The sequence below is a fragment of the Nanorana parkeri genome, unplaced genomic scaffold (assembly GCF_000935625.1).
Source record: "Nanorana parkeri isolate BGI_ZX_2015 unplaced genomic scaffold, ASM93562v1 scaffold365, whole genome shotgun sequence".
In the NCBI taxonomy this organism is placed as follows: domain Eukaryota; kingdom Metazoa; phylum Chordata; class Amphibia; order Anura; family Dicroglossidae; genus Nanorana; species Nanorana parkeri.
In genome coordinates, this window is record NW_017306633.1 from 1,129,155 (window position 1) to 1,144,622 (window position 15,468).

General features: G+C 44.7%; 1 protein-coding gene across 1 annotated transcript; it reads left to right on the forward strand.

The window, feature by feature from the left end:
- Positions 1 to 548: 548 nt before the first annotated feature.
- Positions 549 to 15,226, forward strand: SNRNP27 (small nuclear ribonucleoprotein U4/U6.U5 subunit 27). Its single transcript, XM_018558878.1, has 6 exons — positions 549 to 622; positions 1,066 to 1,180; positions 3,986 to 4,083; positions 6,203 to 6,282; positions 10,745 to 10,809; positions 15,070 to 15,226. Exons 1-6 carry the CDS (start codon positions 583 to 585, stop codon positions 15,122 to 15,124), a joined length of 453 nt encoding a protein of 150 aa, XP_018414380.1. The 5' UTR covers positions 549 to 582; the 3' UTR covers positions 15,125 to 15,226.
- The last annotated feature ends 242 nt before the right edge of the window (positions 15,227 to 15,468 follow it).

Sequence of the window (15,468 nt, forward strand, 5' to 3'; positions counted from 1 at the left end):
ACCAAATGTTGTCACCTGAACAGGAACAGAAAGGAAATATCCCAATGGGGACATTTGTTCTGGTGACAACCAGGGATTTCCCTCACTTTGGAGGGATTTGCTCTACTTCATCTTGAGGCTAGCGGACAGGAAGTAAAGGGAAATCTCCCCAAAGGGGATGCATGTGGCAAAAACAAAAACTGACAGGTTATAACTTTCCCTTATTATATCCATAATCCACGCAGCATGTATTTTATCGAGCGCCTGCTGTGCCCCACACTGTCCACTAGGCGTCAGGATTCGGCCTCCCCGTCCACAATACCAAAAACTGTACTTCGTCTATGATCAGAGGCAATGAGCTAATAAAGACGTTTGTGTACCTAGTTTGTGAAAAATAAAAATCGTATTTATCACTGTGCTGCAACGTGTTCCGTAATGTTAACACGGAAGGGCAATACGAAACGAATGCCAGAGTAAGCGGAGGACTAGTCTGCGCTTTAGGCGGAACGTTTGTTGCCGTCACGTGTTGCTGGCCGGAAGGCTGATGAGGTAGCACCTGGAAAAGTCCTGGTAGAGTGTTTCCGGCGGAGTGCGTAGGAGAAGATGGGTCGGAGCCGGAGCAGGTCACCAGAGAGACGGAGAGGTGAGAGAGATCTCTATCTGGGGATGGATTCTTCCTGGAAATAGTTGTTCGGAGATGTTTATGGTCCATTTCTCCCCCGCACTGGGCTCATCCGTTCAGTTCACTATACACAGGCGAGCTGATCTGTGGTCGGTGTGTAGATCTCCATCGGATTTCAGCCATTACTGCGAGACGCTGCTCCAATCACTTTCTAGCACTGAGTCTCTAGACAATTAGGGGAACTCATTTATCATTGGGCTGCTGCAACCTGGAGAACAGGAGGGGGAGGGGTAGACATGGCCCTGACCTGAGATATTTATTACGGGGTTAACTTATTTGAACCCACAGAGTATACTAAAGGGGTGTTCCACTTTTTGCAAAAACATGTATAGATAAGTTGTGTGTGTGTGTGTGTGTGCGTGCGTGCATGTATATATTTTATATATAATTTTATTTGTATTCAGAGCAAAGACGTTCCAGGTCTGCCTCCAGGGAACGTGAGAGGAGGAGACGAGAGCGCTCAAGGTCCAGAGAGAGACGAAGAAGTCGTTCACGATCTCCACACAGACGTCGCTCGAGGTAAACGAGTATCTTTAGAAAATATGACAAACACAGACTTAGACGTCTCGGCAGTCACTAATATAATGTGATGGATATATATAAAAGGCTCGTGTGGAATTCTTGATGCAGCATTTGCTGGCACAGCTTATGTTATGTTTTTTTCTAAAGTGTTCTTCAAACACGAATGCAGAAAGTGACACTAAACTCAGGAGTTAAATCTTAAAAATGCATCCAAGTACCCCAACTATTAACATAAATATATCTTATTTGTGTATCACTCAGCTGTAGATCCTCAAATCATCTCTGAATTGGTGCTGACACTGTCCTTCCTTCTGGAGGGTGGCTACTTCTGTTCCCCATGATCCCTATGTGTGTTGTAAAGTAGTCATCACTCCAAGCTCACTCACGTGACGGACTACAATCTCAATACAAATTAGTAAACTAAACCTGAGATTGTAGTCCATCACAGGAGTGAGCTTGGAGCGGTGACTCCCATGGAACCATGGGGAACAAGAGTAGCCACCCTCCAGAAGGAAGGACAGTGTCAGCACCAATTCAGAGATGATTTGAGGATCTATAGCCGAGTGATACACAAATAAGATACATTTTTGTTCATAGTTGGGATACGTGAATGTATGTTTAAGATTTAACTCCCGAGTTTGGTGTCACTTGAAGTGGGGGTGCCACTATTTTTTATTTTCCTTCCTATCTATTTGAGTTTTTGCCAAATGTTTGTTTGCCCTCATTGTTCTGTTGTCAGCGTACCAGCTAATCTTGAATTTGCACATAGCTTTGGCTTAGTCTGTTATCATTCGGCAGTCTCATGTTTTCAGTATACTAGGACCAGGAAGTGATGTATTAGAATCTGAGAAGCAAATATTGAACAATTAGGCAGCCCGTGTATGGACCAATTTTAGTCTTTCGATCACCTGTACTAATAACTGAACTGGCATGGTGGGTTTGGGAACAAAGATTTTAAAAACTGCACAACCAGCACACGATGCTCTTCTGAAGAAAATACATTTTTATTTCACATGCATCTGTACAAAGAACTTGACGCGTTTCTGCCTCATGTGGCCTTAGTCATAGCAGAGACGCATTTCTTCCTTACTCTGCCTAAAGGTGGCCATACACTTTACAACCATCGCAAGACCTTAGTCTTGCGATGGTTTTAAAGTAATAAAAAAAACGTATTATCTGCCCATCTTGGACAGGCAGATTGTACTTGCGATCATCGCAAGCCCGCCCCCCTGAGGGGCGGGCTTCCGATGACCTCAATGCTGAACGGGCAGTGTGCGCGTGCGCACACCGGCCCGTTCGGCATTTGTCTCCCGAGCATCATTCAAACCAGCCGAAAATCATGTGATTTTCAGCTGGTTTTCTAGCATGCTCCTTAGACAAATGACGTGCAACCGTACAGTAGAAACGTCTTCACTCACACTGCACGATTCTCGTACGATCGCGGGATTTCCCGCGATTCTCGTACGAGAATCTTGCAGTGTATGGCACCTTTAGGCTTCATTCACACCTAAGCAACGGCGTTTCAGTGCAGATTGCGCACTTTTTTTTTTTTATATGTGTATATATTTTGTGAGCAGATTGTGACATATTGATGTTATTGGAAAACGGTTTACAAGCATTTCCTATTGAGTCTATGGGGACAAATCTCGCCGATCTGCCCCAAAAAAACACCTTGTACTTTTTCCAGCGACAGGCGTTTTGTTTCACGTGCAACTCTACGCTTAAGTGTTTACGGGGTCTATAGAAATAAATGGGATTTCTTGTCTTGAGTGTTTCAATGCTGACAAATACACGCAACAAAAGGCCTAGGTGTGAACAGGGCCGTAGTCATTGCAGCTATAACTAAGGCTGTGTAAGGCAGAAACACGCCAGCGTTTGTTTGTTTTGCACACTTGGAAGAGCATCGTGTGCTGGTTTTGCAGTTTGAGACAATTGCTCCGGAAGAGGGTTATCCGTGCACTGAATGCGGATTATAAGGATGAATGTCGGAGTGAGCTGTGCTGTTTTGTGTTTTTTAGTCTTTGGGAAGAAGGTGTTAGAAATTATTGTATGGTTTAGGGATGCACCGATGCCAGTATTTTGGTACTGACTACCGATAATTTTTTTCCGGTACTCGCCGATACCAATTACCGAGTAACGGAAGTCCCATTCAGGTAGCCAGGTGGCATGTAATGACTCGCCACCTGGCTTCCTGATAAGCCGGGAAGCCGGGCAGCGTGTAAAGACTCGCCACCCGGCTTCCCGATTAACAAGAAAGTCTGTCCCCTCTCACCTCGGCATGTCCAGCCTGTCACCCCCGAGGCCTCTCCAGCCAGAACGTGGCCTTCCTCCGGTACCCAGCCGGAGCCGTCTTGCCAGCCAATCATGGAAGCCGGGCGCGGTGCCTATGCCAAGTATTTGGGCGAGTATGCACACTCGCCCAAATGCTCCAACACCTAGCCTGATACTTGAGCTTCCGGTATCAGGAAGCTGGGCAGCGAGTCATTACACGCTGCCTGCCTTCTTGATTGGCCGGGAAGCCGTCTCCATGCTACCTCGTCACTAGTGATGAGAGAGCATGGAGCCGCTTCCCGGCCAATCAGGAAACCGGGCCGCGTGTAATGAAGCGCTGCCCGGCTTCCTGATACAGGCAGTATCGGGCTAGACATCTGAGCATTTGGGTGAGTACGAGTACTCGCCCAAATACTCTATCGCTACTAGTATTGGTATCGGTGCATCCCTAGTTTGGTTTATGGGAAGCCCTTTTGTGGAAATATGTCTGCTATAAGAAACCCATATTCATTACAGTGATTTGTTTTTCAGGTCTCCCCGCAGACCCAGGTCCTCTTCTTCTCTCTCACCTGGTAGGCTGAAGGAGGAAGGTAAAGACTCCAAAGTGGTTAAGGAACGGCAGATAGCAGGTCAGTGTCTAAAATGAGTTTTCTAAGAGGATTTTTTTTAAAGAGGATAATTTAACGCTCGTCTCCAGGCAAATATTATCTGAGCAGTTCAGCAGGGTGAGGATAGGGTGAGCTTCCTCTCATTAATGTACAATGCAAGTTTTTAACCCTTAACAGGACAGATGGCGTTCAAATATAGTTTGCAACCAGTAATTAAATCTGCCAGCACAGTACAGACAGAGTTCATTAGAGTAAACATAACTTCTCACAGTCCCCTCCTTAGCATTATGTAGGCTAGGTAGGGTTTTTAAACGTAAAAAGCACTTTAAAAAAACCAAAACTAAGCAGCAATGAATAAGTAATGCGATGTGAATGGGAAGATCTAACAAATTCAAGGCAGATGTCCCAATTTGGCTGAAAAATTGGAAATGCTCACCGCAATCGGACAATAGAAGATTGGAAAAACGTTGCCTGGTCTGATGAGTCTCGATTTCAGCTGTGACGTTTTAGATGGTTGGGTCAGAATTTGGCGTAAATAACATGAAAGCATGGATCCATCCTGCCTTGTATCAACGGTTCAGACTGATGGTGTGGGGGATATTTTCTTGGCACACTTTGGGCCTGTGATGCTATCATGTCAATATGGACCAAAATCTCTGAGGAATGTTTCCAACACCTTGTTGAATCTACGCCACGAGGAATGAAGGCAGTTCTGAAGGCAAAATGGGGTCCAACCCGGTACTAGCAAGGTGTACCTAATATAGTGGCCGGTGAGTGTATGTAATTTGGGGACACAACACACGTGTGAATGAGCCAGAACAGTGACTTGTAATGTATGTGTGTTGACTCAATGTGGTGGCGTTCATTCTGATAAATAGCACCCTAACACACCTGCATTGTGGTGCTCTGCAGCATACCCCAATGCACTTTTGTGCGTTGCGCTCAAATTTTGCTTGGACAATGTTTGTTGTGTTAGGCAGCACATCAAACTTGGATGACATAAAACAATGTGCGTTAATGCACCACAGCGGACCTAGCTGGTGTGAATAGGCTGTAAATGTCTCATCAAACGTTTATTAAGAGACAGAGAGTCTGAAAGAGAAGGCTTTTGCGTGCTGCAAATAATCCATTGTGCTCTAGTAATCCTTTGTCATGTGTTAAATAGATTGTGTGCGCGTGTGTTTAACAAATACAAATGATATATACAGTATATTTTCAGATTTATTTTTATTTTACACAACCTATAGTAGTAAAATGTGTCATTTGCCACCTATTTTTAGTGACTCCTTTGCTGTTCGTTGTGATGACAAATATTCTTTAAAAGAGAACTATGTGGTAACCTTTTATCCCATAGTTTTTTCAAGGGTCAAGGGAGGACATATTCTAACATCCTCCCGTAAGCCAAAGCTCAGTATATAACGGGCTATTGCTCACTATATACCGAGATCGCTGCAGCTGAGACGGATCCCAACAATGCTGTCGAGATCCACCCAGCTGAGTGAGTGACAGCTGGCTCTGCCTATCTAGAGGCAAAGCCAGCTGTACCCGCCCCCAGCCCCCGTCCATTCCTCCACTCAGCGCTGGAGGATTGGAGCGGGTAATCCCTGCAGGGAGCCATGACTGACAGTCACCGCTCTCTGCAGGCAGATGATCAGAAAGTGAGCGAGCGACGGTATCTGTTCACTCCCCGACCTATTGAGCCGACGTGTGACAGTTTCATTGTCGCAGGTCAGCTCTAACTATGAGGAAATCACTTGCCTCATAGTTCTCCTTTTTAAATAGAATTTCTTCGGTTTAGAGCAGTGGTTCTCAACCTTTCCAGGGCCGGGACCCCTTGGTAACATTTGCAAAGTTGTGGTGACCCCCAACGGTAAATTTTAGGAATGACGCGGCTACCAATGTAAGACAAAATAAGGTTTACTCTGCTCGGGAGAAAGTGTTTCTCTCCCAGGCGGCCGGGAGCCGCTAACTAATAGCAGGAGACTCCCGGGCGACCCCTGGCATTCGACCCCCGAAGGGGTCCCGACCCACAGGTTGAGAACCGCTGGTTTAGAGTTTACAAGTAATACATTGACACTACAGATCTGGTATTTGCCTTATTTGTCAACTATGTCTTTTTTTTTGTTTTTGTTACCTGCAGCGGAGGATCTGGAGGGAAAAACAGAAGAAGAGATAGAAATGATAAAGCTCATGGGTTTTGGCTCTTTTGAAACTTCTAAGGTAATCCAGTGACTTTTTTTATCTTTTTTTCCACATGGCAATCATAATTCCTCAGATCTTCTCTGAATGGTGCAGCTTTTCTTTCCCATTGAGAATTGTCATCCTTTATTTTCAATTAGTTTTATTCCTTTGTTGTAACGTGGAGGTTTCTTACCTTTCTGCTGCACACATTTCTAGTATTGTGGTTCTGATGCAATACAACAATTGCACTTTGGTATGGATGGAGTCCTATCCTATAGTTGTAGATGTTGTGTTTAATAAAAAAAAAAAAAATCCTGGCATTCTTCTTTAACACTTGCAGTGGGGCTACCTCGGCACTGCAAGAGTTAAGAGAGCTATGGGGGGTCAGTGTTTTCCCCCATAGTTCTCCTAAGGGTCACGGGAGGACATAAACTAGCGTCCTCCCGTCACCCTAAGCTCAGTATATCGCGGGCTATTGCCCGCGATATACTGAGAGCGCCGTAGCCGGGAAGGATCTCAACATTACTGTCGCGATCCACCCAGCTGATTGCGTGACAGCTGGCTCTGCTTATCTAGAGGCAGATCCAGCTGTGTCCGCCCCCTCTGGAGGATCGGAGAGGGGTGTGGGGGAATCCCTGCGGGCAGCTGTGACTGACAGTCACTCATGTCTGCAGAGAGACGATTGAGAAGTGAGCAGATCGTGCATGTTTCTGCTCACTTCCCGATCGATAGAGCCGACGTGTGACAGTTTCTTTGTCACAGTTCAGCTCTAACTATGAGGATGAGTGGAAATCACTCACCTCATAGATATCCTTTAAGTGCTCGTTTGTGTCTAGGTTAAAAAAAAGTTAGACTCACCTGATGCTCCTAGCTGGATTGTTGTGAGACTGGTCCTCCCAGCGTCTTTCCCCCCTCCTCTGCAGCGGTCTAAGGTCCCGTAAATCATCACGTCTGTACACTGTGTATAGATGTGAGGGCGTTGAGGAAGATTCCAATGTGCGGAGGAGGAGACACGCTGGAGGGAGCATTGTGACAGATGACTGGCTTGGAGCTTCGGGCCAGTATATCTCTGTTCTTTTTGTCCCTAGAAACAAACGAGCACTTAAAGGGGTTCTAAACCCTCCCGTTTTTTTGCCTATATCTACTGCTATCAAGCAGTAGATATAGGCAAACATTTTTTTTTTTTTAAACTGCTAAAACAGCAGTTTAAACTTACCTTTTTTTTTTCTTTGCGTGCTCCCGTCGGGCGGCCGCAAAGCATCTTGGGGCGGGCGCAGTTCGGATTCTTGGCCGGGAGACGAGCAGAGACACAAGGTAAGTCTATGGACTGTGCACCCGCATGCCACATAGCGCAGACACTAAGAATTCCCCACGACAACCTTTTCTTTCAATAAAACGTCTTTTATGTCCCTATGTCTTTGAATTTTTGTTCCTGTGTATGATTACTCTGTCTTAACCATAGTTTATCTATGCCTCCTGAAGGTTAGTAACCCTTCAAATCCTTCAAATTTCCACCAGTAGAGGTTTTCAGTATGCAACGGTTACCTTCAGTGAAAATATCAAGTTTCATGTTCAGTTAGCTGATTTTTTTTTTTCCCTTTTGGTCCTACACTGCACTACAAGAAAAGTACAATGTAATACAAGAAATATTGCTTCTATTTAGGGATGCACCGATACCAAGTACCGTACTCAGTACAAGTACAGATACTTTTCCAGCTCCAAGACTAGAGAAAAATTGAAAAGTTAGGAGGCAGCTGTCATTTGTAAGAAGCATACGGAGCTCCTGGGATTTGTACATCTGTTTTCTGTCTCAATATGTTTATTGAAATTTTATAAATAACATACATGGTAAACAAAATGATTCTCAGTGCTTCATTACCGTAAATCATTATAATAACAATGAAATCACATAGAATGTAGCTACTTATTTTATTTGTATTTGTTTTCTGCTAGTACCGATACCGACATTCTCCACAACACCATCCTACTTTCACAATTTTAAGGCCGGTTCACACCACAAAGAGCATGCATTCCAGTCCAGTGCGATCTGCAAAAATGTTGCAACTATTTTTGCAGATCGACCTACAAACACTCAGCGATCACTGATGACTGAGTGTTTGTGCTCGCTCTCCTCTCTGACAGCGCTGGCCCACACACTGCTCTGCTGGACTGTGATAGACGGCTGAACGGTGTGGGAGGAGAGACGCCGGCCTCTCACAGCGCTCTCGTCCTGCAGCGCTCGGCCGGCTGTCACTTTCTTTTCTCCCCGCTGGAACACAGAGCAGCGCCCAGCGTGGAGAAAAGAAACCAGGGATGCGCCGATGTATCGGCCGAAACATGGCTCTTTCGGCATTATGCCAAAAATGCTATTTTCGCCCGATATATCGGTGCATCCCTAGTCTTAATCATGTATCATGAAAAACAGTTGTTGTAGCAGCTGTGTAGGTAAGTAAGACTGCATTCCCTATAAGTGAACCAGTTAACCATTAACAGAGAATGGGGTTAAGGCACCTAAGAGTATAGCATGAAAAGAGGGGGTAGAAGGATCTTAAGAAGAATAGTAGTGCCAGGTATACCCATACTACTAGGGGGGGCGGGGGGCAGGGTCCCATAGTTTGCTAACACCAATCATCTCAATGAGTAACTGAGGCCGCATGTCCTCGGCCCATGGTCCACAACCAATTGGTCTCCCGTCCTGCATTCAAATTCCCCGATAACTCATGGGGTCCATCCCAGGATGACGAGATAAGAGCCATGGTTCCCAAATACTGAGAAACCTACAATGTTTATCCTCCAAGATGCTAGACAGACGTTCTTTAAGCATGATGTTGTCTAATCTGTGGACAAATTCCATATAGGGAAGCTGTTGCTTCTTCCAGTTGCCTGCCAGCGTCAACTTGGCCACTAGAAAAATAAAGTGTGCCAAAGCCTGTTGAGGGTTAGTTAAGCCGGGTGTGGACAAATGGAAGAGGGCGTATTGAAGGTTTATGGGGATATATGTAACAAAAAGAGAGCCAATTAGTTTGAATATCCTGACCCAAAACCGAGTGGCCATGCACATCTGTTTTAATGTATGATTTTGTTTTTATATATAAAGGGATGCACCGATACCATTTTTGCAAGTATAAGTACTGATACTTGCCCAAGTACTTACAAGTACTGATACATTTCTGTTTATTGTCATGTGACTGTTTTTCTAAAACAATACGGATTAATTTCAGGACAGTGGTGGAGCGCCAGAGCCAGGTCCCAGCTGCAACTGCTGCAACCCTGATAGTTCTCATGAAAATGCCAAGTATCGGCACTGGTATCGGTGCATCCCTACGTCTATTATTTATTTACTAGAATGGCATATATATATATATTTTTATAAACCTATTTAACCTTTTTATTAAAGGGCTAGTTCCTTTTCAGAGGAAAAGGTGAACGAACTCATAACACTCTCTGCACTTAGCTGCTGAGATGTGCTCCCGTTGCCCATGTCAGCTGATTTTAACAGGCCACAGCATTCTAAATTTCACTACATAGCCCCAGAGGCTGTGTAGCATCATAATGCTAGTAATAGCGAGCGGTCATTGGTCAATGCAGCCACGTGACCATGCTGAACATTGAGAATATCTTCTGAGCCTTCTTTCTTCCGGGATGGTGTCCTGGAAGCAATAAAAGATTATCATAGCTTAGTGCCGTCACATGGCCACGCTGAATAATAACTAAGTGCCATTGCTAGCAGTAGGATGCTACACAGCCTCTGGGGCTATGCAGTGAAGTGAGGTGTGCTGCTCATTATGCTGACAGGGGCGGCAGGAGTATGCCATCTCAGCAGCAGGGACTGGAGGGGGGGTTGGGAATAAGGCTTATGTTAAGTTTTACTTTGCAGTCACATGTCTGTTCATGATATCGCATGCAACTCTGCGTTTATAGTTGGACAGCAAGGTTCCTGCTGGGAGCTGCTGACAACCAACAAGGCAGGGCTTGGTGGGGGCTGTGGCTGCAAAACAGACTACATCGGCATGGCATGCTGCAACTCCAAGCAGGAAAACATCAATATGTACTGTATGTGCTTCTTTTCTTGGTGTGGTCTGAACAACTTGGGACAAAGGGGGGCTGGCAGGATCACTGGGTGTTTCTCATGGCAGCTAGAAAACTGCAAAAAGTCGCAATGAATTCCATCTGTACGAGATTCATTAAAGGGTGGCAGGATGTGCTGGAACTTTTAGAGATGCATTAGCCAGAGGGCCGGTTCCTGATCTGCAGAGAAAATTAAATGCCGCTTTTTGCTTTATATTGTTCATTACATGCTACTTGTGCTTATCATGTCTCTTTCCTGTGCAGATAAGTCCATGTTCTAATAAGCCCTCAGGGGCAGGGCCCTCCTTACCATCTTGTCTTGAATTGTAATGTCTTCCTTATATTGTAAAGCGCTGCGTAAACTGTTGGCGCTGTATAAATCCTGTATAATAATAATAATAATAATAGCTCTCATTACTCTGCTCTCTTACAGGGGAGGAAAACTGATGGGTCAGTTAATGCATATGCCATAAATGTGTCACAGAAACGAAAATACAGGTAAAGAACCAAATGTAGTGTAACCTTCCGAACTGCTCCATGCTAATGTTAGTCAGATTATATGGTGAAAGGTCTGTGCTGCTATACAGTAAGAGGTTGGGGGGGGGGGGCTTGCTTTTAACTGCTGGAGGCAATAGATTGTTAGCACTGCTGTTAAAGGGGCCAATGTGATTGGAAACCATGTACTCTGTAAATGACAACCTAATCTATTATGATGAGCCAAATCATCTAACTAATTGGACAGCTGAATGGAGTCATTTTCATTCTGTTGACTTGTATAGAGAATCAGGTTGTTATCTCATCTTCTTTCTCATGGTCCCATGGAGCTCTGTTCTCTTCACCTCTATCCATCCATCCTTCTTTATCTATCCATGCTATCATTCATCCCTTCATCTTATTTCTATCTATCCATGGTCCTAAAGTGCTAATTTCTCTGCCCTTCTGTCTGTTTTCTCTCCCTCTCTGTATGTAACATGTGTGGCGTAATTTACGTTTATTTGCGTGCTGGGGACTTAAAACTTTTTTTGGTGTGGGTGGGTTTTGTTAGGTTTTTTTTTTTTTTATGGTTAATTTTTTTTAACATTTTATTTTAAACTTTTTAGGTTTTTTAGACTTGGTTGCTATAACATAGGGGGCTATAAAGCCCCCAATGTGATAGCTAGAAAACAATGACAGGTCCTCTTTATGGAGACATAAGGGGTCCCCAAGATGCCTGTCACCTAGGGACCCCCAAAGAAGCTGATGAAGCAGAGATCTGTTGTAATTAAACGGCCGGACAGCGGCTTCTTGAGGGCGGGTGGGCTTCTTTAGACGTCCTATCCCGTTCCGCTCGTGCCCGCCACTAGGCGGCGCGCACGAGTGGGAAAACCGGCTTTGAATGTAAACAGCCAGCGATGGCTGTTTACATACAAGCGTTCGGGCGTCTGTAGATACGCCCGATCGCTTGTAATATCCGGTCGGGTGTGCGGCCCCCCTCCGCCGCTGCTGGCGATCCCGGGGTCCATTGTTCCCGCTGTGAGCCCGGGACCAGCACAGCAGCTCTGGGGCCGGAGATCAAACGGAGCTCAGTACACAAGCTCCGTTTGAACTCCTCTTCTGAATGCAGGCAGTCATGTGTATTACATCACTGCCTGCATTTCAGTGTCACTCTCCGGTACAGAAACCAGAGAGAAGCTGGTGAAGCAGGTCTCTGCTTCATCAGCTTCTCTGGGGGTCCCTAGGTGACGTTAGGGGTCTTAAGACCCCTGATGTCTCCATAAAGAGGACCTGTCACTGCAAATTGGCTATCACATAGGGAGCTTGCTTGCTCCCTATGTGATAACAATAAAGTTCAGTGAAAAAAAATTTGTTACAAAAAAAATTAAGTCGCATATCAAAGCAATCAAAAAAATTTAAAGTCCCCCACCACCACACGCAAACATGCGTCAAGCCCACTTGCGTGCAAAAACGCAGATTACATCCATTGCACCGCACGTGTTACATATCGCTGCAAACGTTGGAATGAGAGCAATAATTCTAGGGCCATCAATCACTGATAACACTAAACTAATGAGCGGTAAAAGCTTTTAAAGTGTCGCCTAAGGTCAATTTTGAGTGTGGTGTTATTTTGCGATTTAACGGGTGCACGCAATTTTAAAGCTTGACATGTTTGGTGTCTATTTACGCGACATGACCCCGTCTTTAATATTTTACCAAAAAATTGTGTAATAATAAATGTTTTATAACCTAATGTAGGGAGAACAGGTTTTTTTTCAAAATTATCGGTACTTTTTTTATTATACAGTAAAAAAAAAACAAACCCTGTAGTGGTGAATAAATACCACCAAAAGAAAGCTCTATCTGTCCCCAAAAAAAGGTATAAAATTCATTTCAGTACAGCGCTGCATGACGGAATAAATGTCAGTCAAAGTAACGCGGCGCTGAACACTGAAAAATGGCCTGGCCAGGAAGGGGGTCTAAACACCCCGGTCAGCAAGTGGTTAATGAAGCACACGGCAGCATTTGTCTGTAGGAGGTGTACATTTATTAGACGGAGGCTGTGTTCAGTATAACATAATGGTTTCTAGGCAACCATAGCAGGCACGTATGAGGAAAAGCACACATATGAAGGAACAGTGGAAAATCCAACATCCTGTCATTTTACATTTACTGTTTTACTCCAAATCTAAACCCCTATTTGAGCTCCAGTAGCTCTTCTATTAGATCAGACTACACGGGCCAGCCATTGCTCCCTATGTGCATCAATGAGCCCTGGCCACCCGTGCCCCTGTTACCACTTCAACGGGTTTCCTTACTTGGACCACTTTTGGTGCCTGACCACTGCAGACTGGGAACATCCCACAAGAGCTGCAGTTTTGGAGCTGATCTGACCTGGTCGTCTAGTCATTACAATTTGGCCCTCGTCAAACTCGCTCAATCCTTACGCTTGCCCATTTTTTTTTCTGCTTCCAACATCTCAATGAAAATGTTCACTTGCTGCCTAATATATCCCATCCACTTCCAGGTGCCATTGTAATGAGATCCATGTTATTCACTTCACCTGTCAGTGGTCATATTATTATGGCTGATCGGTGTATGTTATTGCCGAATGTTCATCGCGTTATACTCGTTTCTTAAGGTAATTCCAATTTTATTCAATTAAAGGAGAACTATGGGTAAGTGTTTTTCCCCATAGTTCTCCTTAGGGTCACAGGAGGACACAAACTAACGTCCTCCCGTTACCCAAAGCTCAGTATACCAGACCACTGCAGCCGAGACGGATCCCGACATTACTGTTGAGATCCACCCAGCTGCGTGATTGACAGCTGGCTCTGCCTATCTAGAGGCAGAGCCAGCTGTACCCTCCCCGGTCCGTTCCGCCAGTCAGCGCTGGAGGATCGGAGGGGGGGGAATCCCTGCAGGGAGCCGTGACTGACAGTCACGGCTCTCTGCAGGGACATGATCGAGAAGTGAGGGAGCGACTGTATGTGTTCGCTCACTTCCCGATCTATTGACGCGACGCGTGACAGTGTCATTGTCACAGGTCGGCTCGAACTATGAGGTTGAGTGAAAATCACTCACCTCATAGTTCTCCTCCTTTAATGTCATGTGGGCAGAACTGTAAATGACAAAGAAACTTTCAGAGGGCTGGGTTAATTCTATCCGGACTGAATTCTTTACATACTGTATATGTCATTAAGTCATAAAATGTATATATGTCAAAAGGTGTGCCCAGATCATGCACACTAAAGTATTTACATATTCTGAACAAGCAGTAAAAGCATTTTAAAACAAGCCCTCATTCATCTCTGGATCTATAGCCATTGAGGGAAATTAATTTGAAGAGCAGATCTTGCCAGCTCTCCAATGTAAACACATACAGGGCTATTCACAGAAGGGTGAAGGGTTTGGAGAAGGCAGGAGAAGTGAACAATCTAGGACAACATAGCTAAACTGGAACAGTTCTCCAATTCAGCTCACTTTCCAGTTCAGCTAGGTTGTCCTAGATTGTTCCCTTCTCCTGCCTTCCCCAAACTCTTCACCCTTTTGTGAGTAACCCTGTTAGGTGTGCATAAAGCTGGCCATACACTGCTCGAATCTTACTGAATCAGCCTAAATTTCCCCTGTGGGTGGCTCTACAACCCAATGTTTGTCAAAGGAGCTACGTAGAAAATTGTCAGTCCTTCAGCTGAAGTCATTGTTTGTGTATTCTGACAGTGGGGGCCACCGATTGGTGGAAGATTCTTCCATCACCACTGTTTAGCGTGAATGGAGGTATCTTCACCTGCAGGCTGAATGAAGGAAAACTGCATGCATGGCCCTCTTAAACTGTTAGAAACCCACTGGAACCTGACCCTGGGGTATTTGTTGTAATATTTCAGAATGAATAACTTCACATTAAAAGCAGCTAGAAAGGTCAGGACTTGTTTTTAAGCTCGTGTATTGCTTGTTAAGGTTATGTACATAGTTTAACAAGTGGTGGACACCGAGGGACAGCCGGAGCGAAGGGGGAGAAGAGGTGGCCACCAACTGCTGGGTGATTGGGTAAGTAAAATGGCCTTTTTGAGCAATTGACCCTTACAGCGAGGGAACAGCTCCACTGCAAGGGAAAACTTTTTTTTAATTTTCAAGGTCTTTTACTTGTATAGATAATCACAATAAAAAGCCTCCATAGTAAATAGAATTGTATAGATTTTCTGCTATGAGAATGGAATGGTCAGCACAGATCTGACACGCCTAGCAAGTAACTGAACCTAATGTTCTTCCTCTGTTTGATTTCAGGCAATACATGAACCGAAAAGGAGGATTCAACAGACCACTAGACTTCATTGCCTAAGCCCTGAGAGCAGCAAGTTGGAGGATGTGCTGTATGTGTCCTCAGGACTCTTTCCAATGCACGTAGAAGTAAACCTGTTTGCCATTGCTGACTCCTTTTGAAAAATATCTGTAAAAAAAGAAGTCAAGGCAACTGGACTTGCTGTGTATTTTTCTTGAAGACGTTTCACTAGTCATCCAACCAGCTTTCTCAATTCACATTAACTTGTAGAAAAATTCTCTGGGAGTTCCAAGAGAATTTTTGCTCAAGTCATTCTGAATTGAGAAAGCTGGTTGGATGACTAGTGAAACGTCTTCAAGAAAAATACAGCAAGTCCAGTTGCCTTGACTTCTTTTTTTACAGAT

Excerpts from the sequence above, each read along its gene's own strand:
- SNRNP27 (XM_018558878.1), top strand. The coding sequence starts at position 583 with ATGGGTCGGAGCCGGAGCAGGTCACCAGAGAGACGGAGAG. Across the intron at positions 623-1,065 it reads GTCACCAGAGAGACGGAGAG|AGCAAAGACGTTCCAGGTCT; the intron begins GTGAGAGAGATC and ends ATTTGTATTCAG. Across the intron at positions 10,810-15,069 it reads TCACAGAAACGAAAATACAG|GCAATACATGAACCGAAAAG; the intron begins GTAAAGAACCAA and ends GTTTGATTTCAG.